This window comes from Erythrolamprus reginae, chromosome 2 (assembly GCF_031021105.1).
Source record: "Erythrolamprus reginae isolate rEryReg1 chromosome 2, rEryReg1.hap1, whole genome shotgun sequence".
NCBI classification, from domain to species: domain Eukaryota; kingdom Metazoa; phylum Chordata; class Lepidosauria; order Squamata; family Dipsadidae; genus Erythrolamprus; species Erythrolamprus reginae.
In genome coordinates this window covers 6474939-6502507 of record NC_091951.1, presented here as the reverse complement: position 1 = coordinate 6502507, position 27569 = coordinate 6474939, and the positions used below count along the sequence as shown (strand labels likewise).

The following is a 27569-nucleotide window of genomic DNA, read 5'->3' as shown; positions in this document are numbered from 1 at the left end:
GAGCGATCTTCTGCCGGCTATGGGCGACTCCCCGCCGCTCGCCCATGGCCGGCAGAAGATCGCTCTTGCCCGGCTTCCCCGCGAGGCAGCAGGTCAGCATCCTGGGCGGGGCGAGCGGCGGGGAAGCCGGCGGCTGTGGCAGCTGCTGCCCCCCCCCCCCGCTGTTTTAAAAGTGACAGCCGGGCGGCAGCGGTTTTTTGCGGGTTTTTTTGTTGTTGTTGCACGGATTAATAGACTTTACATTGTTTCGTATGGGAAACAATGTTTCGTCTTACGAACCTTTCGTCTTACGAACCTCCTCCTTGCACCAATTAAGTTCGTATCATGAGGTATTACTGTACTTGTTACCAGGGGATTCACAGGCTAATAGAAAAAAACATGTCTTAAAAGATTTCTAGAAGGCCTCAATGATTGAGGCTACTCTCGCTTTGGAGTTAGTGTGTTGGCCCAGGCAATGGCAAAAGAAGTATTTATTTATTTATTGTTAGAGTTGAAAGGGACCATGAAGGCCATCAAGTTCAACCCCCTGCCCAAGCAGGAACCCTATAGCACACCAGTCAAGTGGCAGTTCAATCTTCTCTTAAAAATGTCCAGAGTGTTGAAGTTCACAACGTCCGCTGGTAGGTTGTTCCATTGGTTGATTGCTCTGACCGTCAGGAAGTTCCTCCTTATCTCCATGTTGAATCTCTCCTTAGTCAGCTTCCAGCCGTTGTTCCTCATCCGGCCCTCTGGTGCCCTGAAGAATAAAGTGATCCCCTCCTCTCTGTGACATCCCCTCGTATACTTGTAGACTGCTATCATGTCCGCTCTGGCCCTCCTTTTCTCTAGGCTATCCATGCCCAGTTCCCTCAGTCTCTCTTCGTAAGTCTTGGTTTCCAGTCCCTTAATCATCTTGGTTGCTCTTTTTTGCACCTTCTCCAGAGTTTCAATGTCTTTTTTGAAGTGTGGTGATCAGAACTGAATACAGTACTCCAGGTGTGGTTGGACCAGGGCGTAGTAGAGTGGTATTAAGACTTCCCTGGTCTTGGAGTGTATTCCCCTGTTGATGCAGCTTAGGATTGTGTTGGCTCTTTTAGCTGCTGCTGCACATTGTTGGCTCATGTGTAGTTGATTGTCCACGAAGACTCGGAGGTCTCTTTTGCAGTCGTTACTGCTAAGAGGGGTTTCTCCCAGGTTGTATGTGTGTCCAGGTTTTTTTCTGCCTGGGATCCAATATTTTATTTCTACATAGAAGTACGTTTGGTCTTGGGAACCAAATCTAAAGCACATTTCTATAGAGATTCTCAATCACCCAGGTCATGGTTGTCCATGGCATGCCGGTGTATGTGAAAACCAGCTGGGTGGCACACTGGCACCCAGAAGAGCAAGGGGCGATGGCTCCATGTGCCCAGAGAAATTCCTCTGCATGCCACTTCTGGCACACATGCCATAGATTGACCATGACGGATATAGAATAAGAAATTAAAGTTTAATTTAAATTTAAATTTACATTTTTCTATTCTAGTTCCATCCCTTTTTGCAGAAGAATAACTTTTGCAATCTTTCTGAGATGAAAATGTACGTGGACGAAAATGGAGAGCTGGTAGCAGATTTGAACATCTGGAGCTTGGTGGCTCTCCCAAAGAAGAATTACATCATAAATAAAGCTGGTACTTTTGAAAGACAGAGACTTTTTATCAACAAAGGTTTTCTTTCACAACTAAAATTATTGAATAAGGTGTGTAAAATATTACCGTGTTTCCCCGATAGTAAGGCAGTGTCTTACTTTCTTTTTACCCCCCAAAGCCCCACTGTGTCTTACTTTGGGAGTATGTCTTATATTGTCCCGGGCACCGGAGCCGGCTCGTCTTCGGGCTTCGGCGAGTCAGAGGGAGGGCATTTCAGCACACAAACGCTTCGAGGAAAAGGAAGGGACGCGGTCGCCCCCCCTCCCCTGCCGAACCTTTCCTTTTGGTCTCCACCCCCCCACCTCCATGCCATCTTCTCTCCCTCCAATCACCCCCCCTCCATCCCCCTTCCCACCTTCCAATGGGCTATTGGACGTGGCCAAACCCTGCACCTCCCGCGTCTCGTGTTGGCATCGTCTCCTTGGCGGTAGCGCGTAGAAACACGTTCCCAAGCAGGAGCAGCGGTGGCAGCGGCGGCACCAGCAGCAGCGGTGGCGGCAAGGAGAGGAGCCCTGCCTCGGATACGAAAGGCGGACCCGGGCGAGCGAGCAAAGCCGAGTGACAGCAGCAGCACCTCAGGGGCAAGTCCAATGAAGGGACTCCGGCTTTCCCTGTATTCCCGGAGCTGCCGCGCCTGCCTCTTTCCCTTTTTTTGCCGGTTGTGCGCGCCACTTGTGCGTGCTGTGTGTGGTGTGGCGCGGTGTCTGTTTGCAGCAACGGCCGCGGCAGCAGCAGCAGCGAGCAACACGGCGTTGGGAAGGCTCCGGGGGAATGTGGCAGTAGCCTCCCCAGCCGGGAAGAGCAAAGATTCTCTCTCTCTCTCTTCCCCGTCACCCACCCTCATGTTCCCCTCGGACCTCCTGGCTTTTACGCGCCGGCTTGGGATCCTGCGCCAAGAAGCCTGAGGGCGCCCTGGCCCAGCCTGGCTGTGTGCTTGAGTGAGGGGCTGTGAAGGTGCTCTCATTCTTGCTGGACTGGGGGTGAGAGGAAGGAGGTGGCGCTCGACCTCAGCAAAGCTGGCAGCGGGAGCAGCGGCAAAGCGGTGGGGTCCAGCCCTCTAGCCGGCGCCTCACCAGCTATCCGCCGCTTCTTTCTTCTCCGCCTCGCCTCCGCCGCCGCCTTTGCTCTTCCCGCCGGGCAAGAGGCCGGGCGAGCAGGCCAAGGTGCTGGAACTGGGGCTGCCTGTCCTTGGCGTGAACGGCGGGCAGGTGGCGCTCGGCACCTGGAATCCCGTCTTCTCGGCACCGCCCGAGCTCCCTCTGGAGCCTGCCGCCGCCGCCACGCTTCCTCCGCTGGCCGAGGAGTCCTTCTTATCCGCGCCGGGTTTGGGAGACTCTCCTGGGCGCGAAGCTCCCTTGCCAGCGCCACGAACTGCTCCGACGCCTCCCTCACTTTTAGTACCGTGTTTCCCCAAAAGTAAGACATATGTCTTACTTTCGGGGTATGGCTTATATTAGCCGACCCCCCCTGAAGCCCCCCATATGTCTTTCAATCGGGGGGGGGGTCTTACTATCGGGGAAACACGGTAGTGTCTTTTTATGTTTTCCAAATTCTTAGGACCCATTTCAAATGGATGAAGCATAATCACCAAGAAGGGGGACTTTTACTGAGATTTGAATGTGGGAAGTAGAACACTTATAGTTTTCTTAGGCTGCTTGGAGATTTGGGAGTCCAAGGTATCTTTTAGATGTTATAATATGGAATACTGTTTAAGCTGTCCCAGCTATGACTAAAAGGATATATGGGGTTATTGTTTTTGAACTCAATCATGATGTCAACAATTCAATATCCTTACTGGAATAGAGCAATCTGGCAAGGTTCTGACTAATGAACTGAGGAACAGGAAAATGGCTTCTGCCAGGTTCAAAGTTGACATAATCATCAAAGTTTAAAATCATGGAACTATGAAAAATGGAGTAATTCATGTTAATACAGCCATGAGGAAAAACTCACTGGTTGTCACTTAATGCTTAAATGTCTTCCTCAATTCCCTCCTTCTAGAATTTATTAAGTAGAAACTCCTTTATTGCAATGAGGGAGGAAATAAATGAAAAATCTGTTGATAGTTGTATTTCCTACAGTCGTTGGGAACTCATTAGAGATTTCCTATTTATCAATGGGAATCCTGTAATCTAATGTAACTTTTGAGCACCATTTCTCCTGAATGCTAACATTTTTTCTTCGGTGTTTCTTGTTTTACTCCTTAGTCTTTGCCTCAGTCCAAATGTGTGGAAAAATGTCATTCTGGATTTTTCAAACAGGCTCGGCAAGGAGAGCCCATTTGCTGCTATGACTGTGTTCCTTGTCCAGAGGGGAGCATCTCCACTCAGGAAGGTGGGTGACACCCCAGAAAAGAACCCTAGATTCCTCCAGAGCATTTTGATCAATGTGCCTGTTAAAGAAAGCACATCTAAGATGGAGCATTTTGTTGTTTATTTTCAAGTTGGCCAATTTCCTACTTCTTCTCATCTTTCCAATTTTCCTAGTTATTAAATAGTGAAATAGAAAAAACTACAGCACGAATGAATGAATGAAATAAAGAAAGAAGGAGAAAAAGAAAAAGAAAAAAGAAAGAAAAGAAAAGAAAAATGTATTTCTCTATGAAAAGAAAAACCTTACCTACACTATAGGGTTGAAATGGAAGCAGACCGAAGATAAAGCAAAGAGAAAAGGGGCATTTAAAAAAAATCCACATAACATCCATTTTATATCAGTGTGGAGCTCATTCAGTTTTTAAAACTGTTAGCAAATCTATAACCAAAATATTTTGTATAATCATCTCATTTTATATCTATTTAAATATTTAAATCCTGAACTACTTCAGGACCTAATCTTTTTTTTAACACTAACCTTTAACCTTTAGCCTTTAGCCTTTAGCCTTTAACCCTTAACCCTTAACCCTTAACCTTTAACCTTTAACCTTTAACCTTTAACCCTTAACCCTTAACCCTTAACCCTTAACCCTTAACCCTTAACCCTTAACCCTTAACCTTTTACCCTTTACCATTAACCCTTAACCCCTAACCTTATTTTTTTAAAAAAATTATCAAGTTTGCACGGCCACCATTCTCATACTAAATGACCGAGGGTGACATACAATAAAATTATGAAGAAAACATATTACAAAACCAAATTAAAACAATGATTTTTTTTAAAATAAACCAGACTGCTAGGAGGGTACATATGACATAACCAGCGCCCACAGTGTTGTAGTAAAAATATTGGTATCCCTTCACTGCCTGGAAGCCTGCCTTTTTTTGTTGCAGTCCCTCACCTATTAAGATCTGATAGACCCCTACCCTGTGTGTGTACATATATACATATAGAAGAAATGACAGACATCACGATCTCAGAAACGTTTTTTAAAAAATATTATACTAAGCTTTTCTCAGCTCCTGTTAACATCATTTGAGTGTAAAATCACCATTGAAGAAATGCTTCCTTTTTATGTGTTACTGATCAATTTAGTCACTGCACGCAGGATGGGTCCACACCCTGGACTCCCCCCAGTAATTAGCTTTGTTGTTTTTGCCTTAGTCATGCTGACCGATGGAGGTGTAGCTTCTGTTACCTCCTTCCCTATTGTGTATTGCTTGGGCTTTCTCTCTCTCTCTCTCTCTCTGTCTCTGTGTTTGCGTGTGACGCCAAGCTGTCAGGTATTACTTTGAAGGTATTTTCCCAGGCTCCCTCCCCCTCTGCACTACTCATCTATCTCCATCTTAATCTCTATCTACCTCTACCTGTATCTCTACCTGTGTCTGTATCTGTATCTCTACCTTTACCTCTACCTATGTCTATATCATCTATATCTATATCTATGTCTATATCATCTATCTATGATGTATCTCTCTTTCTCTCTCTATCTATCTAATATATACTGTAATTGTGTCTGCATATCTTTATGTACAGTCTCCTTTCTGCCATTTTCTAGGCTTTCCTGTCTCTCAGTATCAGCTGTCATCTAAGCAATTTTTTCTTGAAATGTGAAAGGAGAGACTATTATATATATATTACTTTCTATTTTCTCAGATACTGAAAAATGCACCAAGTGCCCAGAGGATCAATATCCAACTGAAAACCGAATCCAATGCATCCACAAAATAATAACATTCCTGTCGTATGGAGAATATATGAGTATTATGCTAGTCTCCTTTTCCCTATTATTGTTCTTAACCACAATCTTTGTTTTAGACATATTCATTAAATACCTAGAAACTCCCATTGTCAAAGCCAACAACCAGGATCTCTCCTACATCATCCTTGTATCCCTCCTGTTTTGTTTCTTGTCCCCTTTACTCTTCATTGATCAACCAAGGAAACTCACCTGCCTTCTCCGACAAACAGTGTTCAGCATTGTCTTCTCAGTAGCTGTGTCTTCTGTGTTGGCCAAAACAATCACAGTGGTGCTGGTTTTTCTGGCCACAAAACCAGGAAATCGAGCAAAGAGATGGTTAGGGAAGAGCTTGGCCAACTCTATCATCCTGTCTTGCTCCACTATCCAAATTATCATCTGCTCCATCTGGTTGGGAGTTTCTCCCCCATTTCCTGATTCTGACTTGCACTCCCTGCCAGGAGTGGTTATCCTTCAATGCAATGAAGGTTCTGTCACCATGTTTTATATTGTCCTGGGCTACATGGGTTTCCTAGCTGCCATTTGCTTCACAGCAGCATTCCTGGCCAGGAACCTACCTGGAACTTTCAATGAAGCCAAGCTGATCACCTTCAGCATGCTGGTCTTCTGTAGTGTCTGGGTATCCTTCCTGCCCACCTATTTGAGCACCAAAGGAAAGTCCATGGTGATTGTGCAGATCTTCTCCATCTTGACGTCCAGTGCTGGATTGCTGGGTTGCATCTTCTTCCCCAAGGTCTACATTATCATTCTGAGACCAGATCTAAACACCAAGGAACATCTAATGATAAAAGTAGGGAAGTGATAATGAAATGGTTTCTTAGGCTCAAAATATGTAATGTTTTATTGCAATAATTATTAATAGGGTTGTATGTGCTTCTTTTTATTCTGACTATTAAGGTTATTTTAAACTGAAGGGATTAAAATTATCAATGTAAGAATAATGAAATTCAGAGTTATATGACTGTGTTATTGAGTCAACCCAAACCATATCTGGACATGTCCTCACAACAATGGCCCACTGTCAGACTTCCCCAACTACCGTATTTTGCGATATTTAAGACGTAGCTTTTTACTTTAAAAACGTGTGTCAAAAACTGGGTGCTTTTTGTACATTGTAAAATAATGAACTTAGGGAAAAGAAATCCTCAGAGTATTGTATTGGCAGTTCTGTGTTAGCAAAAACTTCAGAAGAGAAGAATTTAGGGGTAGTGATTTCTGAGAGTCTCAAAATGGGTGAACAGTGCAGTCTGGTGGTAGGGAAAGCAAGTAGGATGCTTGGCTGCATAGCTAGATGTATAACAAGCAGGAAGAGGGAGATTATGATCCAGCTATATAGAGTGCTGGTGAGACCACATTTGGAATACTGTCTTCAGTTCTGGAGACCTCACCTACAAAAAGATATTGACAAAATTGAACGGGTCCAAAGACGGGCTACAAGAATGGTGGAAGGTCTTAAGCATAACACGTATCAGGAAAGAGTTCATGAACTCAATCTGTATAGTCTGAAGGACAGAAGGAAAAGGGGGGACATGATCGAAACATTTAAATATGTTAAAGGGTTCAATAAGGTCCAGGGGGGAAGTGATTTTAATAGGAAAGTGAACACAAGAACAAGAGGACACAATCTGAAGTTAGTTGGGGGAAAGATCAAAAGCAACATGAGGAAATATTATTTTACTGAAAGAGTAATAGATCCTTGGAACAAACTTCCAGCAGACGTGGTAGATAAATCCACAGTAACTGAATTTAAACATGCCTGGGATAAACATATATCCATCCTAAGATAAAATACAGAAAACAGTATAAGGGCAGACTAGATGGATTATGAGGTATTTTTCTGCTGTCAGTCTTCTATGTTTCTATGTTTCTATGTTTCAAATGGAACAAGATGAGAATGACGATGCGACAAAAAACAGAGAGCTGGGGGACAAAATCAATGCAGCAAATGGCGAGATATCTGAAGAAGAGGAAAGAAAAATCATATATTTTAGCACTGAGAGACTCTAGTGGAGTTGTTAGATATGGTAATGAGCAGCTAGAGAAGATAATAGGGAAATATTATGAAGATTTGTATAAAGAGGAGCAGATGAAGATAGGAGTCCTCAAGGTTGGGAAAATAGTAAGTGAAGAAGATAAACAAATTTTGAATGCAGAAATTACACAAGATGAAATTGCTAGAGTAATTAAAGGGTTAAAACAAGCCAAAGAACCGGTCCTGGATGGGTTTACAGGGGAATTTTATAAAACTTATGTGAATGTATTGTTGCCGCATTTTGGGGAAACTGTTCAATAATATATTGTTAAGTCGTGATATCCTGCAGACATGGAAGCTTTCAGAAATTGTTACTATTCCGAAGATTGGTCGATATTTAAAAGAGCCTGGGTCTTACCGTCCGATCAGTTTGGCAAATCAAGATTATAAAATATTTATGAAAATATTGGCAAATAGATTAGAAAATATTTTACCAAAAATAATTGAAGAGGATCAATACGGATTCGTGAAGGAAAGGAACATAAGTGAACCGATTAGAAATGTAATAAATGTGATGCACCATGCTACTGTTACTAAAAGGAAATTGGGAATTTTGAAATTAGATGTGTATAAAGCATTTGATAAAGTTAACCATAGCTATTTATATAAATTATCTAAGGAACTAAATATGGGGGGGAAATTTTGTGAAATTATAAAAGAGATTTATAAAGGGAATGAAGCGTATATAAGAGTGAATGGACAAAGAACGCAGAATATTAAAATATTAAACGGCACCAAGCAGGGATGTCCTTTATCTCCAAAATTATTTGTAATAGCAATAGAGATCTTAGCTAATAAGATAAGACAAGATAACACCTGGGCAGGATATAGAAGAGGGGAATTAGAAATGAAAATAAATTTATTTGCAGATGATGCAATCATATTTACCGAGACCCCAATGGAGATGATTAAAGGTATAACAAATATTTTACAAGAGTTTAAAAAGGAATCGAGACTGCCGGTTAGTATGGAAAAATCAGAGATTATGTGTTTAAATACAGGTCTGAGAGAGCAGATAGAAATCAGGAAAGAATCATGGTTAAAATTAGATCTTTAAAAAAATTAAATATTTGGGAATTTGGTTATTGAAAAACCCAGTGAAAATTGTGAAGATGAATAATAGATTAATGTGGAGGAAAATGTTGAAACAGCTGAGGAGCTGGAAAGAGAAAAATCTAAGGAGATTCTCTAAAATAAGAGCTTTAAAAATGATGATAGCTCCCAAAATGATGTACCTATTTCAGGTGCATGGGGGGCTATCTGCATGTAAGTTTAAAGAGTGGGACAAAAAACTTAATTATTGGATTGAAGAAGATAAGACACCAAGAATAAGGAAAAAGTGGTTAATTGTGAACGAAAAAGAGGGAGGGATGTGGAGTTCCTTGTTTGGAGCTGTATAGGGAAGCTTTTTAAATGGAAAGATTAATGGAGTTGCAATTATGTGAAAACAAATGGGTGAAATTGGAAAAAAAGATAAACATAGAAAAATAGAAGACTGACTGCAGAAAAAGACCTCATGGTCCATCTAGTCTGCCCTTATACTATTTCCTGTGTTTTATCTTAGGATGGATATATGTTTATCCCAGGCATGTTTAAATTCAGTTACTGTGGATTTACCAACCACGTGTACTGGAAGTTTGTTCCAAGGATCTACTACTCTTTCAGTGAAATAATATTTCCTCACGTTGCTTTTGATCTTTCCCCCAACTAACTTCAGATTGTGTCCCCTTGTTCTTGTGTTCACTTTCCTATTAAAAACACTTCCCTCCTGAACCTTATTTAACCCTTTAACATGTTTAAGCAATTAACAAGCAGCTGTGAAGACATCACAGCCACTCTCCTTCAAACGTTTTCAACTTACACCCTTGACTATGGTTTAGTTTCAGAGTCCTGATATCAATGCAAGGAGAGTCCTTGGAGAATCCTGAGATGAAAGCCACTTCCTCTTTCACCGAACAGATAAACTGCCACACTCAGAGGCCAGAATGCTGCCAATTTAACGGCAGCCCCAATTAGTCGAACCACATCCAACTACATGTGAACTCCCTTATCTCCTGTAGTATTTACGCAGTTGCTCTTTCCTAGTCATTGCCCTGCGGCTGCGTACATCATTGAATGTCTCTTCATCTGAATCCAGCGAGGATAATGATGATGAATTGCTCCCTAATGGGCTGTCTGCCATGACTCCCTCTGAGGATCCCATTTCACATTCACTCCCTGCTTCTGATGCTTTGCTGTCCGAAGAGGTCGGCAGTAAAATTGGTCTCTGACACTGGGAGGATTCACCCACCTCCACCTCCACAGTCCTTGGGGCAGGAGGTGGCCCAGAGCCAACCACAACAGTTAGTTAGTTAGTTAGTTAGTTAGTTAACTAGCTAGCTAGTTAGTTAGTTAATTTTATGCCGCCCTTCTCCTATGACTCAGGGCGGCTTACAACATGTTAGCAATAGCACTTTTCAAAGGAGCCAGCATATTGCCCCCACAATCCAGGTCCTCATTTTACCCACCTCAGAAGGATGGAAGGCTGAGTCAACCTTGAGCCGGTGATGAGATTTGAACCACTGACCTACAGATCTACAGTCAGTTTCAGTGGCCTGCAGTACAGCACTCTACCTGCTGCGCCACCCTGGCTCTATTTTTGTTGTTGTTGTTGTTGTTGTTGTTGATAATAATAATAATAATAATAATAATAATAATAATAATAATAATAATAATAATGGTAGTTCCGGCACAAGATGATCCACTGGAACATGTGCCGGAACTACCATTTACTAGTGGCAAAGAACTGGTGGGATCATAAGCCCGAAAAAGTGGTCGAAAATTAGCAAGCAAAACTACTATGGGACTTCCGACTTCAGACTGACTGAATTCTGAAGCATAACACACCAGACATCCTGATTGTGGAGAAAAAGAAAATATGGATCATCGACATCGCAATCCCAGAGGACAGCAGAATTGAGGAGAAGCAACTAGAGAAATTAGTGAAATACGAAGATCTGAAAATCAAGCTGCAACGACTCTGGCATAAGCCAGTGAAAGAGTCCCAGTGGTACCTGGCACGCTGGGCGCAGTGCCAAAGGATCTCAGGGGACATTTGAAAAGCATTGGAATTGACAAAATCTCCATCTGTCAATTGCAAAAGGCCGCTACATCATGCAGTCCTAAGTGCTTGGGAAGCGCCTGACTGGTGATGGAATACGAAATCCAGCATAGTGATCTTGTTTACTGTGTTGTATTGACATAACAATAATAATAATAATAATAATAATAATAATAATAATAATAATAATAATAATAATATTCAGAGAGAGGTCAAGTAGGGGAAGGATGTATGCATGACCTCCATTCCAATTTACAACTCACCAAAGCAAAGCATGGAAGGTCACCTTATCTAGCAGCGTCAATTAATTATGAAATGTATAGAAGAGACAATTCCACCCAGAATATCAGAACTCTTTTACCTGGGGTTGAACTCTTATCCTTGAACATTTATTTTCTAACATGTCCCAGTAGGGAGGGAAACAGCCATTGCACAATTGTGTCCTCAGGGCTTTACCTGTGATGAAGTTCTCCAGCTGTCCCTTTGCACATGGAGTCCTGGAAAAAGTTCAAGATCCCCAGGGAAGTTGTTTCTATTTGTAATTATCACCATCCTGTACTTTGTGTCCTTGTGTGATACTTCTCCAGTGACTGTCTTTGATGTCAACCCAGACTGAGGCAACATGGAAGTAATCTTGCACCAGAAAAGGATAAAAACTTCTAGTTATGTTGGGTGTTTTGCACAAGATTTAGGACAGGCAGGGGATGTACACTCAAATTTACCTTCCTCTCCTTTTCCTGTGAAGCTCACTTTGTCTCTTTCTAAACCAGGAAAGCCATGTGCATTTCCATCTTGTGAGAGCACTTTGAATTCTTCTAACTTTTTGAGATTTAGAAACAGAAGTCAGTGATTCAGGCTAAGGAGAAATGGGCCTCCTGTTTCTGATGCTGCTGGTGGTTCTAACACACAGAAACTGTGGGAGGCTAAGACCCAAATGTCCTCTGACTTTAAAGAAGTGGGACAAAGGAAACTCATGGAACTAGTATGGGGCAGGAGACCACATCATTAGTGCGATTGAATCTGTAGAAAAACCTTCTCCTAATCTATTACTGTTTAATGGAGCTCGTTACATTTCTTCTTCTCTGTAAGTCATTCACTGTAATGGACTTGATTTCTCTGTTTGCATTTCTAAAATTCTTCCTCCTATCTTTAAATTCATTCACTTATTAAGTATAAGATCCTGGGTCATTTCGATTTATACGGCTCTTTTTTTTTTACTGTAACTTCTATGACACTCAAACACAGGGATGGGAGAGAACTGAAAAGAACCAGAGAAATGGAGAGACAGAAATCCAGAGGATTTCTTCTTTATTTCACTCCTTGAATGATATTCTTTTTATTTCATGTAGTTATTGAAAGAGGAATAGTTGCCATCTGATATTAGATGCCTGCTCCTTTTGGGAATGATTTAGAAACATAGAAACATAGAAGACTGACGGCAGAAAAAGACCTCATGGTCCATCTAGTCTGCCCTTATACTATTTCCTGTGTTTTATCTTACAATGGATATATGTTTATCCCAGGCATGTTTAAATTCAGTTACTGTGGATTTACCAACCACGTCGGCTGGAAGTTTGTTCCAAGGATCTACTACTCTTTCAGTAAAATAATATTTTCTCATGTTGCCTTTGATCTTTCCCCCAACTAACTTCAAATTGTGTCCCCTTGTTCTTATGTTCACTTTCCTATTAAAAACACTTCCCTTCTGAACCTTATTTAACCCTTTAACATATTTAAATGTTTCGATCATGTCCCCCCTTTTCCTTCTGTCCTCCAGACTATACAGATTGAGTTCATTAAGTCTTTCCTGATACATTTTATGCTTAAGGCCTTCCACCATTCTTGTAGCCCGTCTTTGGACCCGTTCAATTTTGTCAATATCTTTTTGTAGGTGAGGTCTCCAGAACTGAACACAGTATTCCAAATGTGGTCTCACCAGCGCTCTATATAAGGGGATCACAATCTCCCACTTCCTGCTTGTTATACCTCTAGCTATGCAGCCAAGCATCCTACTTGCTTTTCCTACCGCCCGACCACACTGCTCACTCATTTTGAGACTGTCAGAAATCACTACCCCTAAATCCTTCTCTTCTGAAGTATTTGCTAACACAGAACTGCCAATGCAATACTCAGATTGAAGATTCCATTTCCCCAAGTGAATTATTTTACATTTGGAAACATTAAACTGCATTTTCCATTGCTTTGACCATTTATCTAGTAAAGTTAAATCATTTACCATATTACAGACCCCTCCAGGAATATCAACCCATTCCAGGATCCCATTCTTTTAGATGTAGGCTAATTACACTAATGGTCATTAGGTTGGTGATATTGGAAACAGGTGAGTTCTCTTCTTCGAAGATATGTTGTTTGTTTTTGAAAACCGCCTTTCTGCTTCTGCTGAATTTTTGTTCTGACAATATCTTTAGAATTTATATGAGAAGGACGGAAGAGTTAGCAGAACTTGGCTGGAATGGTGGCTGGGTCAACAGAAATGGCTGCAGATCAATGCAATATGTAAATATTTAAATAAAAGTGAGAACAAAGAAGCTTTCTTGAAAGAAGAAAATTGCTTAGGGAAAATATTAAAAGAAAAGATTAATGATACAAAAGCACAAGCTAGTAATATATACAGAATGTTATCACAAGCGGAAGAGGGAGTAATAAAAGGCTTGACAAGATGCTGGCAAAATGATTTACAAATAGACAAAAGTGAAATGAAAGAAATAGTAGAAATATATATAAGATTAAGAATACAAGAGTTAAAAAGATGAGAAGAAAAATTTTACATAAATGGTATTATACACCAGCACAACTTGCACACTTTCAGTGGAAAGGGAAAGGTAATTGTTGGCATGGTTGCCAAAAGAAAGGAATTTTCATGCACATGTTCTGGGAGTGTGTTGAAGTTCAGAAATTTTGGAAGGAAGTGCAGAACGAAATAAATAAAATGCTAAATATTAACTGTGGGAATAGCGATATTAATTAAACAAAGAGATTTTAAAGAAATAAAAACTGCAGCTCTGGAAAGCGATCAAGCGGTAGTGGTATTGGGTTGGAAAGAGTCTATAAAATGGACATTACAGAACTGGTACTGGTACATGGTGGATCATATTCATTTTGAAATCATGGAAATAAGATTAAACAACTTTGATGAAAATAAATTGGAGAAGCTGATGGCATGATGGAATAAGGTGAAAGGTTATATGCTGAGTAGAATCTGTGACGAAAACGTGAAAAATAAACTCCAATCACTCTTTTAATAATAACAAATGCAAAGTAGAGCTAAGGAAATAAAAAAAAATATAAACTAGTAAATATTTGAACCCCCCCGCAATCGGTGGTGGTGGTGGTGGGATTGTCAGTCGGGGGATGGGCACATGCACTGTGCACCATTTTATGTTTGTTTTATGTAACATGATGTGCAAAACCAATAAAAATATATTATTTTAAAAAAAAGAATTTTTAAAACTGTCAGGAATTGCATGTTTCTTGGAATCTTTTAAAACATTTTCTACAAAGTCTCTATAATCGTTGATATTAATTTTGTAATTAAATGCTAGGAAAACGCCAAAAAGAATAAAAAGAGTTTTCCCCCACTAGATAAAACAAATTTTTCCCTGCTGTTCTGTTAGGGTCGCATGTGACCCGAAGCCAAGTTTGAGTCCCTGTAAAAAATTTTCCCTGCATATCTGAAACTTGAAATTTCATGACTTTTCATCATTTCAGGGGTTCTCTCTATGAGAATTTTTTTGGGGGTGGGGGGTTTCTTTCTTGCTGAAACACAAAAAGTCACACTTTTTGTGTTCCCGGGTCACCCTGACCTGGACCGAAAACTCTTCATTTGAAGTGCTTATGTTTGGTCAATTTGAATACTTTTTTCACTTGGAAAGTAGTCTGAACATTTCTGCACACAATGATATGAAAATTGAAATGCAAAAAGTAATTCTTATTGGTTTATTTTGCTGATAGAATGCGTGCCCCCCCCGTTTTTGTGAAATATTTTTCAATTTATGGATAGCTTTGCTTGCAAAATGTGTTCAATTTTACTAAAGTTCGTGTGGGATTGGTAGTTTGAACATTTCTGAATATAAGAAAAATATAAATGAACTGAAAAAAATGTTTCTTATTGGTTGTTTACAATCATAAATAAGCCCCCCCCCCCCTTGGCTGCTTGCAAACATTTTCACTTTATATTTACGCAGGCTTCAAATCCGAAATATTTTTAATATCTTATGCATTCATTTACTCATTTTAACATGGCTTATCATCATAAAAATATTTGTGGGGGTGGGGGAATAATTTATTTCTGGGCAAAAAAAAAATCACGTTGACTCTGTTTCGGGTCGTGTAGACCCGGACCAAAATGATTTTTTTTAGGTACTTGAATTTGGTCTTTTTGAAAACTTTTTCCACTGGAAAACTAGTTTGAACATTTATGAACATAATGATATGAAAATTGAACTGAAAAAATGAGGCTTATATTTTTATTTTTATCAAAAATCCCCTCCCCCCATGTTTTCTGAAATTTTTGTCAATTTATATTTTTTTAGGCTACAAATCTCTAAGGAATATTCCCCCAAAAGTTTTGATATACTAAATTGAACAATCCTAAACATAAGAAAAATAGAAATGAACTGAAAAAAATGATTCTTATTGGTTTATTTTTGCCACAAAAGGCCCCCCCCCCAGCCTTGCTGTGTGCCATTATTTTCACTTTTTATATATATTTGGCTAGAAATGTTTGGAATATCCAAATATTGTAAGCATATTGTAGCCAGACAACTAATCTTATGAAAGAAATCAATTTTACTAAAATCAAGTATGTAAGTTTGAAATTAACAGCATAATTTTTATATCAATTAAAATAGGCCGGGAGAGTTTTTTATTTGCAAAATAAATGAATATGCATCAATTTTTCCAATTCATATCACTATGTTCAGAAATGTTCAAGCTACCAATCCCACACCAATTTAGTAAAATATAATGCATTTTGCAGGCAAAATTATCAATAAACCTAAAAAAAATTCACAAAAACGGGGGGAGGCACATTTATGTGCAAAATAAACCAATAAGGATTAATTCTTTCAGTTCAATTTTCATTCCATTGTCTGCAGAAATGTTCAAACTTGTTTCCAGGTGAAAAAAGCTTTCAAAAAGAACAAATATAAGTACCTAAAATGATCAATTTGCAGTCCGTGTCAAATAGACCCGGGAGCATAAGATTAGGGAGTTTTCTCGAACTGAACAGCAGGGTTAAAAGAAAAACCCCAGAAGCAGACCTGAATTAATTGGAATGCTATCAATAACAAATGGATTGGAAGTTGTGGAAAAAGGCAGAAGATTAAATAACAAAGGGGAGATCCTGAAAATACTCAAGTAATCCGACTAAAAATGACTTTCAGAACTTCCCTCTTCCTCCTCTCAGACATAATAATAATTAATAATAATAATAATTTATTGGATTTGTATGTTGCCCCTCTCCGTAGACTCGGGGCGGCTAACAACAATGATAAAAGCAGCATGTGACAATCCAATAATAAAACAACTAAAAACCCTTATTAAAGAATTAAACATACACACAGACATACCATGCATAACTTGTAATGGCCTAGGGGGAGGAATATCTCAACTCCCCCATGCCTGGGAGTATAAATGAGTCTTGAGTAGTTTACAAAAGACAGGGAGGGTTGGGGCAATTCTAATCTCAGGGGAGAGTTGGTTCCAGAGGGCCGGGGCTGCCACAGAGAAGGTTCTTCCCCTGGGGCCCGCCAAACAACATTGTTTAGTTGACGGGACCCGGAGAAGGCCAACTCTGTAGGACCTTATCAGTCGCTGGGATTCGTGCAGTAGCAGGCGGTTCCGGAGGTAATCTGGTCCAAAGCCATGTAGGGCTTTAAAGGTCATGACCAACACTTTGAATTGTGACCGGAAACTGATCGGCAGCCAATGCAAGCCACGGAGTGTCGAGGAAACATGGGCAAATCTTGGAAGCCCCACGATGGCTCTCGCGGCTGCGTTCTGCATGATCTGAAGTTTCCGAACACATGATAACCCTCAGAATAAAAAACATAAAGCCACAGGAATAAAAACCATTAAGGCATATAAAAAAAACAATCACACTCAGTAAGGAAACACATAAAATTTCATCAAGCTGCACAGATTTCAAAATTTAAAAGCTGTAGAGAGCAAAGGCAGCCAGGCATATTCAGGAGTTGGTCAGAAGCTCAAAGGCCAATGATATGGTTGCAGCCACATGGGCTGCAGCCATATCAGGGAAGCAAGGCAGGCAAGGTAGAGGTCCTCAGGATTCAAGAGTCGCTTGCAGGAACGTAAGCTGGTTACAATAGGGGGGCAGTTAGTTAGCTATTTATTTTTTAATTTTATTTATTTATTCATTTGTCCAATACACAAATACATAGGAAGAAAAATAGACATGTAGTAATATATATAAGGGTAAAGTGAACTTAGAGGAGAGGATATATGAAAGAAAGAGAATATGTATGATAAGTGAGAGAAAGGAAAGACAATTGGACAGGGGACGAAAGGCACACCAGTGCACTTATGTATGCCCCTTACTGGCCTCTTAGGAACCTGGAGAGGTCAATCGTGGAGAGTCTAAGGGAGAAATGTTGGGGGTTAGGGGTTGACACAATTGAGTCCGGCAATGAGTTCCGGGCTTCGATAACTCGATTGTTGAAATCATATATTTACAGTCAAGTTTGGAGGGGTTCGTATTATGTTTGAATCTGTTGTGTGCTCTTGTGTTGTTGCGGTTGAAGCTGAAGTAGTCATTGACCGGTAGGACATTGCAGCATATGATCTTGTGTGCAATACTCAAATTGTGTTCTAGGCGCCGTAGTTCTAGGCTTTCTAGGCCCAGGATCATTAGTCTATTCTGGTGCAGTGTTATTTATTTATTTATTTATTTATTTATCTATCTATCTATCCATTTATTTACTTACTTACTTACTTACTTACTTACTTACTTACTTACTTACTTACTTACTTAGTCCAATACACAATGAAGGTTTTAGTGGGTATATATCTATATACACATAGTAAAATACATGATGAAGGTTATAGAGGAGATACTCATAGTAAAATAATAAATAATAGAAAAGAAGATATAGTAATAGAACATATCAATGAAGGAATAGAAGAAGAGATATAGGAATAGAAGAAAGGAATAGGAGATATAGGTGAGCAATAGGACAGGGGACGGAAGGCACTCTAGTGCACTTGTATTCGCCCCTTACTGACCTCTTAGGAATTTGGATAGGTTAACTGTAGATAATAGGGTGTATGGGAGATGTGTGCTCCTCCTCGCCACCTCAGAGTCCCTCTTTGTTTTTTTTAAGCTTTAATGTTTTGGATTTTTTTGATTCCCCTCCCCTCACCTTCTTTCTTCAGCAGCAACTGTCCTCCTCCTCTTCTTCCTCCTCCCACCCAAATTCTGAGCTTTTATTTCTTTCCTAATGGGTTTGCATGCATTATTTGCCTTTACATGGATTCCTATAGGAAAATGGCTGCCGGAGAAGTGAACCCCAGCCGGGTGTTCGCTTTGCAAGCTGTCCAGGGCAAAAAGGAGGCCCTGGAGCCTGCTCAGCCCTTTTATAGGGCTGGCAGGCTCCGCCCTGGACAGCATCATCGGGTAGGCCGAGGCCACCCGAAATAGGCCGAAATCTCACAAAATCTCGCGAAATCTCGCGAGATCTCAGCCTTCCAAGATGGCGGCAGAGCTGAGGGCCCTGTCTCCCTGGCCCTGCTGGTAGAGTGCTGTACTACAGGCCATTGAAGCTGACTTGTAGATCTGAAGGTCAGCGGTTCAAATCTCATCACCGGCTCAAGGTTGACTCAGCCTTCCATCCTTCCGAGGTGGGTAAAATGAGGACCTGGATTGTGGGGGCAATAGCCTTGCTCTGTTAAAAATGTGCTATTGCTGGCATGTTGTAAGCCGCCCTGAGTCTAAGGAGAAGGGCGGCCTAAAAATTGAATGAATGAATGAATGAATGAATGAATGAATGAATGAGTGAGTGAGTGAGTGAGTGAGTGAGTAAGTAAGTAACTGAGTAACTGAGTAACTGAGTAACTGAGTAACTGAGTAAGTAAGTAAGTAAGTAAACAAATAAATAAATAAATAAATAAATAAATAAGCAAACAAACAAACAAACAAACAAACCTGTATGGGTATGTGATGGGAAATGGAGAGGGGGAAATGACAGCTTAATGAAGAACAGAGTAGATCAGAACCTGTTTGTGCCAGCACTCAAGAGTATTCACTCTGAGAAAGAATGTGGATTACACCAAACATTTCAATATTTTTAAAACACCGAGACAAATCTTCATTGGGTGAAGATGGAGTCGTCATGTGACGAAACATCTTTTTCACACTAGATTGATTTAATAAAATAACTTATCATGTCAACCAAATGGAATCGAGGGTATTTCTTTCCCAAGGGACTTAGTTGGGGAGGTCTGACAATGGGCCATTGATGTGGGGACATGTCCAGATATTGTTTGGGATGAATCAACTTCACAATCATATAACTCTAAATTCCATTATTCTTACATTGATAATTTTAATCCCTTCAGTTTAAAATAACCTTAATTGTCAGAATAAAAAGAAGCATACAAACCTATTAATAAACATTACATATTAGGAGCCTAAGAAATAATTTCACTATCAGTTCCCTCCTTTTATCATTAGATGTTCCTTAGTGTTTAAATCTGGTCTTAGGATGATAATGTAGCATTTGGGGAAGAAGATGCAGCCCAGCAGACCAGCACTAGAAGCCAAGATGGAGAAGACCTGCACAGCCACCATGTATTTCCCTTTCGTGCTCAGGTAGGTGGGCAGGAAGGAGACCCAGACACTGCAGAAGACCAGCATGCTAAAGGTGATCAGCTTGGCTTCATTGAAGGCCCCAGGCAGGTTTCTGGCCAAGAAAGCCACTATGAAGCAAATGGCAGCTAGGAAACCCATATAACCAAGAACAACATAAAACATGGTAACAGATCCTTCATTGCACTGAAGGACAATCTGTCGAGGTTGGGAATGTGGATCAGAGTCGGGGAATGGGGGAGAAACTCCCAGCCAGATGGAGCAGATGGTAATTTGGATAGTGGAACAAGAGAGGATGATGGAGTTGGCCAAGCTTTTCCCCAGCCATCTCCTCACTCGATTACCTGGTTTTGTGGCCAGGAAAGCCAGTACCACTGTGATCGTTTTGGCCAACATAGAAGACACGGCTACTGAGAAGACAATGCTGAACACTGTTTGTTGGAGAAGACATGTGGCTCTCTTTGGTCGGCCAATGAAGAGAAAGGAAGACAAGAAGCAAAAAAAGAGGGATATTAAAAGGATGTAGGAGAGGTCTCTATTGTTGGCTTTGACAATGGGAGTTTCTAGGTATTTAATAAAAATGATAAAAATGAAGCCTGTGGTTAGCAACAGGAACAGGGCAGAGGACACAAGGATAATACTCAGATGTTCTTCGTAGGACAGGAAGGATATTCTTTTGGGGATACATTGGACTCGGTTCTCAGTTGGATATTGATCATCTGGACACCTAGTGCATTTTTCAGTATCTGAGAAAATAGAAAGCAATGCATCTTTTATAGTCTCTCCTTTTATAATTAAAGATAGATCTTCTTTTATGACAGGTAGTAATAAGAAATCAGAAAGCCATTGTAAATATTAAAAAGGAACCTGAACATACAAATATACATGTGGAGTTAAAAATGTAGACAGTGCTGGGCTGTAACCAATTTAACAACCAGTTCGGTGATCATGCGCCTAATGCTCTTGTGCACAGCATTCAAAATACAGCAATTTGAAGTTCAGCTGCCTACCTTCTAAGGCAGACCCAGTAAGTAAAACAATGGAGGCACAGAAATCAGCTGTGCCATGCAAATCAGTTGAGTCAAAAAGAAGGAAATATAGGACAGGATAGTGCATCCCTCCACACAGGGCTATTCAAAGCACACCTGTAAGAAAACCTTTACAATTCATGCAATCAGCAAACTACAAGCTAGAGTTACTTCAATTATTTCAAGAGGTCATCTAAAATCACATGGCTTTAGTTCTTTAGCTAGTCAAAGGGGGAGGGGGTGTTGGTAAAGTCCAGTTGTGAATTAGTAAAGTCACGTTACTGGTCATATTCTCACTAGCTGAGTAAGATTCCCACCGATATTCAAATAAATTCTGGGACCTTCTCACTTTTGGGCTAACAAACTTTGGTTACATTTACTATTTGTTGGGCTTTTGACTTTCAATGTAATTTAAACTTTTGGCCTGTTGCTGCATTCAGTTCTTCCCAACCCGATATCCTGTTGCAACAAGGTCACAATATTATAACAGCCACCAGACTCTCCCCAGTGGAAGAGAATTTGTTGGCAACCATGGTATCCTTCTGTGCCAACTGGAGAGGTTGGGAGTGGGAGGCACCATTCTGCAGTGGTTCTCCTCCAACCTTTCCAGTTGGACACATTCAGTGTTGGGGGGTAGAGATTGTCTCCTAGGCCCCTCCTTTGTGGGGTTCTCAGGGGTCTGTTCTCTCTGCCCCCCCTGATGTTTAATTTCTACATGAAACCACTGGGTGAAGTCATCTGCCAACATAGGGTAGGTTTCAGTACGTTGATGATACTCAGATGTACGTTTCCAACCCATGCCAAATCAGTGAAGCAGTTGAAGTAATGTGCCTATGGGTGGTGAGGGTCTGGATGGGCCTCAACAGGCTCAATCTCAACCCTGGCAAAATGGAGTGGCTGTGCGTTTTCCCTCCCAAGGACAACATCATCTGTCCTTTCATTATCCTGGGGGGAGTGAAATCTGTGACCCCCTCAGAGAAATTCTGCAACTTGGGTGTCCTCCTCGATCCACAGCTGAGGCTGGAACATCATTTATCAGCTGTGGCAAGGGGGAGGTTTGCCCAGGTTCATCTGGTGCACCAGTTGAAGCCTTATCTGGATAGGGAGTCTCACCTCACAGTCACTCATGGCCTCATCACCTCAAGGATTGACTACTGTAATGCTCTCAATATGAGGCTACCTTTGAAAAGTGTTCAGAGACTGTAGGTAGTCCAAAATGCAGCCAAGTGAGCGATCGTGGGCCTTTCTAGATACGCCCATGTTTCTCCAACACTCCACGGGCTGCATTGGTTACTGATTGGTCTCCGAACACAATTCAAAATGTTACTGGTTACTTATAAAGCCTTACATGGTGTTGTGGTTAGCTCTGGCCCAGCTCCTGCCCCAAGGACTGTGGATGTGGGGGAGACATCCACATGCTGCAGGCCTGTTTTGCCCCCAGTGGAATCTGATGATGAAGGCTCCTCTGACCCAGAAGACATGAGTGACAGGGAGGAGGAGAGTGTGGCAGACAGCTCAGAAAGAGAGCAATTATCTAGCTCCTCCTTGGATTCAGAACAAGAGTTAATGATACAGCCACGCATGCGGAGAGCGATGCATAGGCAACAACAACTGAGAGATTATTATCAAAGAAAATGAGGCCACCTGTGGTTGGGTGGGGCTGTGGTCATTAGTGAGGCTGCTATAAATAGCAGCCTGTGGGTTTGGCCATTGTGGAGGATTATCTGATCTATGTGTTTCGTGACTGCTTTACTGACTGACTTTTTGTGTACTGATTTCCCCCGCTTTGAAACTAAACCAGGGCAAAGTGTGTTTCACTTTGTGAAAGAAGGACTGTGAATTGCCTCACAGCTGCAAGCTAAGTATCACAGAACTGATAAGGGACTTGTACAAATTATCCATTTGTTTGGAGACGAGTGCTCTTTGCTATACCAAAAGAGGGCTTAGTTTAAGAGAATTTTCATTATAAAGAACATTGTTTTGAATTTTCAAACGTGTGTGTGTGTCTGAAATTTGTACCTGTGAATTTTTGGGAGGAGTCTACCAGAGAGCCCGACAGAACACATGGCTTAGGACCAGGTTACTTATGGGACCATCTTCTGCCTCATGTATCCCAATGACAGGTCAGAGCCCACAGAGTCAGCCTTCTTCAGGTCCCATCAGACAATATCGGCTGGTGGGCCTTAGGTAAAGAGCCTTCTCTGTGGCAGCTCTGACCCTGTGGAATCAACTCCCTCTGGAGAGCCATATTGCCCCTATTCTCCTGACCTTTCGAAAGGGTCTAAAAACTCACATTTGCCAGCAGGCCTGGGGCCATTGAGCTTGACACTCTGCTCCAGCTGATTGTTGATTTGATGATTGATGACAGTATGATTGTAGCTGCATGTTTTCTTTTAAAAGCTGGGTTCTTTTAGTTAGGTGGTTTTAACATTTGAACTTAGGATATTTTTCTATTGTTTAATATATGTTGTAAGTCTCCCTGAATCTTTGGAGAGGGATGGAATCTAAGTCCAAATAATGGATGGATGGATGTGTGTGTGTGTGTGTGTGTGTGGGTGGGTGGGTGGGTGGGTGGATGGATGGATGGATGGATGGATGGATAGATAGATAGATAGATAGATAGATAGATAGATAAGTTTTATTGCTAAGTTTTATGCTAACTCCTCCATTTCATTTTCTCTTGTCCCTTGAATTCAACTCCCCTCCCTCCATGATCCTCCTAATTAGATCTTTCTGCTTATGTAATTAAAACTATAAAAACAAATTGATTGATACATTCTGGAAAAGACAGTCAAGTAATGAATCTGCAAACACCTGGAGGCAAAGTCATAACCAAAAGCCAACCTGAGTTTGTAAAAAACCGATCATGCCAGACAAATCTTTTTACATTATTTTACAAGGTGACAAAATTAGGGTACAAGAGCAATGATATTAGTATAATTTCCTTGCACTTCAATATGACATTTGATGAGTTGATTAGATCACAACCTGCTACTTGTTAAGCTATGAAAATATGGGTCAGACAGTATCACCACCAGATGTAACTTGCTGAACAACCACACTCAATGGAACTGCATTTACATGGAGGGAAGTGAGCAGTGGGGAAGCCACAGATTTCTATCTCAATATCTTCAATATTTCTTCAATATCTTCACCAATGATTTAGATGAGGGGATAGATAGGGAACTCATCAAATTTGCAGATGACACCAAGCTGACAGAAATAGCCAAAACTCCGGAAGATAGTCTTAAGATACAGAAGGATCTTGACAGAACATTGAACATTGACAGGATCTTGAACACTGGGCGCTATCTAACAAAATGAAATTTAATGATGAGAAAAGTAAGGTTCTAGATTTAGGCAAGAAATCCCCAACACTTTACCCTTAGATTATCTACGGTTGACCTATCCAGATTCCTAAGAGGTCAGTAAGGGGCGAGTACAAGTGCACTAGAGTGCCTTCCGTCCCCTGTCCTATTGCTCTCCTATATCTCCTATACCTTTCTTCTATTCCTATATCTCTTCTTCCATTCTTTCATTGACATGTTCTATTCCTATATCTTCTTTTCTATTATTTCTTAGATATATTTTACTATGAGTATCTCCTCTATAACCTCCATCATGCATTTTACTATGTGTGTATATATATATACATACCAGCCTTAAACAAAAAAAAAACATATCATAATCATCACCATGTCAATCCTTCAACTAAATGTGATTCCACCAACCAATCAAATCATTAAAACATAGCCACCCAATCTATTTGCTACATTCAAACCAAATCTCCATCCCCACCACTATATATAAGGAACAAATAGCAGTTGCAAACAAACTATATTTATAGCAGCACGAAGCTTATAACTTCAGCCTGATGATGGTGAATGTGATTTCACCGAAACGTCGCATAGACACTCAAAATATTACACGGGGCAAAACCCGAACTCAGAACAATCTACATATATAATGTATGTATGTATGTATGTATGTATGCATGCATGCATGCATGCATACATACATAAATACATGCATATATACATACATAAATACATACATACATAAATACATACATAAATACATACATACATACATACATACATACATACATATATATATTTTTGCTGAATATTTAAAATTAAGGGAGACTATGTTGTGGTTAGCTCTGGCCCAGCCCCTGCCCCAAGGACTGTGGGTGTGGGGGAGACATCCACATGCTGCAGGCCTGTTTTACCCCCGGTGGAATCTGATGATGAAGGCTCCTCTGACCCAGAAGACATGAGTGACCGGGAGGTGGAGAGTGTGGCAGACAGCTCAGAAGGAGATCAATTATCTAGCTCCTCCTTGGATTCAGAACAAGAGTTAATGATACAGCCACGCATGCGGAGAGCGATGCATAGGCAACAACAACTGAGAGATTATTATCAAAGAAAATGAGGCCAACTGTGGTTGGGTGGGGCTGTGGTAATTAGTGAGGCTGCTATAAATAGCAGCCTATGGGTTTGGCCATTGTGGAGGATTATCTGACCATTGTGTTTCATGACTGTGATACTAACTTTGACTTTTTGTGTGCTGATTTTTCCCTGCTTTGAAACTAAACCAGAGCAAAGTGTGTTTCACTTTGTGAAAGAAGAAGGACTGTAAATTGCCTCACAGCTGCAAGCTAAGTATCACAGAACTGATAAGGGACTTGTACAAATTACCAGTTTGTTTGGAGACGAGTGCTCTTTGCTATACCAAAAGAGGGCTTAGGTTAAGTGAATTTTCCTTATAAAGAACATTGTTTTGAATTTTCAAACGTGTGTGTGTCTGAAATTTGTACCTGTGAATTTTTGGGAGGAGTCTACCAGAGAGCCCGACAGGACAAGATTTAGGCAAGAAAAACCAAATACACAATATAGAACAGATGGTACCTGTCACAATAGTAGTAACTCCAAGAAGGATTGACAATCACTTAAATATGAGCCAATGTGTGTGCTGCAGCATCCAAATAAGGCCAACACAGTCCTAGGCTGCATTAACAGAGAGATAGAACCAAGATCACATGAAGTATTAGTACCAGTTTATAATGACTTGGTAATATCATACGTGGAATGCTGCATCCAATTTTGGTCATCATGATATAAAAAAGAAGTTGAGACTCTAGAAAGAGTGCAAAAAGAGCCACAAAGATGATTAGGTGACTGGAAGCTAAAACATATAATGAATGATCACAGGAATTAATTTAATGAAAATTTAATGAAAAGAAGGACTAGGGTGACATGATAGCAATATTCCAATATGTAAGGTGCTGTCACAAAGAAGAGGAGATCAATCTATTCTCCAAAGTATATGGAGGCTGGGCAAGAAACAATGGATGGAAACTAATTAAGGAGAGAACCAACCTAGAAATAAGGAGAAAATTCCTGAATGTTGGAGCAATTAATGGGGAAGGTCTTGCCTTCAGAGGTTATGAGTGCTCCTAGAGTTGTTAACCTGATCCTACGCAGCTTCTGCTCTGGCAATCTCACACTACTTACCACAGCCTACAAAACATTTGCCAGACCCATCCTTGAATACAGTTCATCTGTCTGGAACCCATACCACATCTCGGACATCAACACCCTTGAAAATGTCCAAAGATACTTCACCAGAAGAGCCTTCACTCCTCAACTCGAAACAGAATACCCTACGAAAATAGACTATCAATCCTAGGTCTAGAAAGTTTAGAACTGCATCGCCTAAAACACGATCTAAGTATTGCCCACAAGATCATATGCTGCAATGTTCTACCTGTCAATGACTACTTCAGCTTCAATCACAACAACACAAGAGCACGCAACAGATTCAAACTTAACATTAATCGCTCCAAACTTGACTGTAAAAAATATGACTTCAGCAACTGAGTTGTCGAAGCGTGGAACTCATTACCTGACTCAGTAGTGTCAACCCCTAACCCCAAACATTTTTCTCTTAGACTATCCACGATTGACCTCTCCAGGTTCCTTAGAGGTCAGTAAAGGGCGTGCATAAGTGCACTAGGGTGCCTTCCATCCCCTGTCCAATTGTCTCTCCTTATCTCATTTATCTTTTCTTCCTTTCAAATATGTTCACCTATACTTTTATATCTTTTCTTCTATTCTTTTCTTTACTTATATTATTACATATCTATTCTCTTCAATGTGTATTATGTATTGGACAAAATAAATAAATAAAAATAAAAATAAATAAATAAAATAAGATTATAAGAAGAGATTGGACAGTCATATGTCTGAAATGGTTTTGGATTTCCTGCTTCAATATGGAATTGGATCAGAAGACTTTCAAGGTCCCTTCCAAGTCTGTTATTCTGTTATGTTCCTTTTGTTTTATAAGGTTAATCTGGTATACATGAGCAAGAGCCATTAACGTGAAAGTATTCCTCAAGTTTCCAAGAATTCAAATGCTCCTAAGAAAGATTAATATGGAAAGACACTTCCAAACTGATAAATAGAAGAGAGATTTTCTGTACCAGAAGTGATCTTACCCAATTCCCCATGACTTGCTATTATATCTCTTCCTACCTCTCCCAGATTTTTTTCTTAATTTCTCCTGCTATAATAGTAATTGGGTAGGTTGAAAATAAACAGCAAAACAGTGAAGCTTCAATGGGTCTCTTTTACCAGGCACATTGATCAAAATATTCTGGGTTAATACTGTATCCTTGCCTCTGAAAAAACTCTTGATAAATCAACTTCCACAAGATCTGCCCTTTCCTTTGGTGACACCCACCTTCCTGAGTGGAGATGG

The 27569-nt window shown here is 40.6% G+C and overlaps 2 protein-coding genes across 2 annotated transcripts in view; one reads left to right on the top strand and one right to left on the bottom strand.

Annotated features, from left to right (window-relative positions):
* The window catches only part of LOC139158758 (vomeronasal type-2 receptor 26-like), a 32861-nt gene extending 21314 nt beyond the window's left edge, over positions 1 to 11547 (top strand). Inside the window, exons 4-8 of the mRNA XM_070736092.1 lie at positions 1505 to 1717; positions 3875 to 4001; positions 5859 to 6589; positions 9892 to 10084; positions 11345 to 11547. Coding sequence (XP_070592193.1) covers positions 1505 to 1717; positions 3875 to 4001; positions 5859 to 6589; positions 9892 to 10084; positions 11345 to 11547 — 1467 coding nt within the window. The remainder of the gene's footprint in view (positions 1 to 1504; positions 1718 to 3874; positions 4002 to 5858; positions 6590 to 9891; positions 10085 to 11344) is intronic.
* Positions 11548 to 11594: 47 nt separating this feature from the next.
* The window catches only part of LOC139158745 (vomeronasal type-2 receptor 26-like), a 41404-nt gene continuing 25429 nt past the window's right edge, over positions 11595 to 27569 (bottom strand). The window contains exons 7-8 of the mRNA XM_070736073.1: positions 19801 to 20522; positions 11595 to 11750 (exon numbers count right to left, since the gene is read on the bottom strand). Of these exons, the coding sequence (XP_070592174.1) occupies positions 11595 to 11750; positions 19801 to 20522 (878 nt within the window). The remainder of the gene's footprint in view (positions 11751 to 19800; positions 20523 to 27569) is intronic.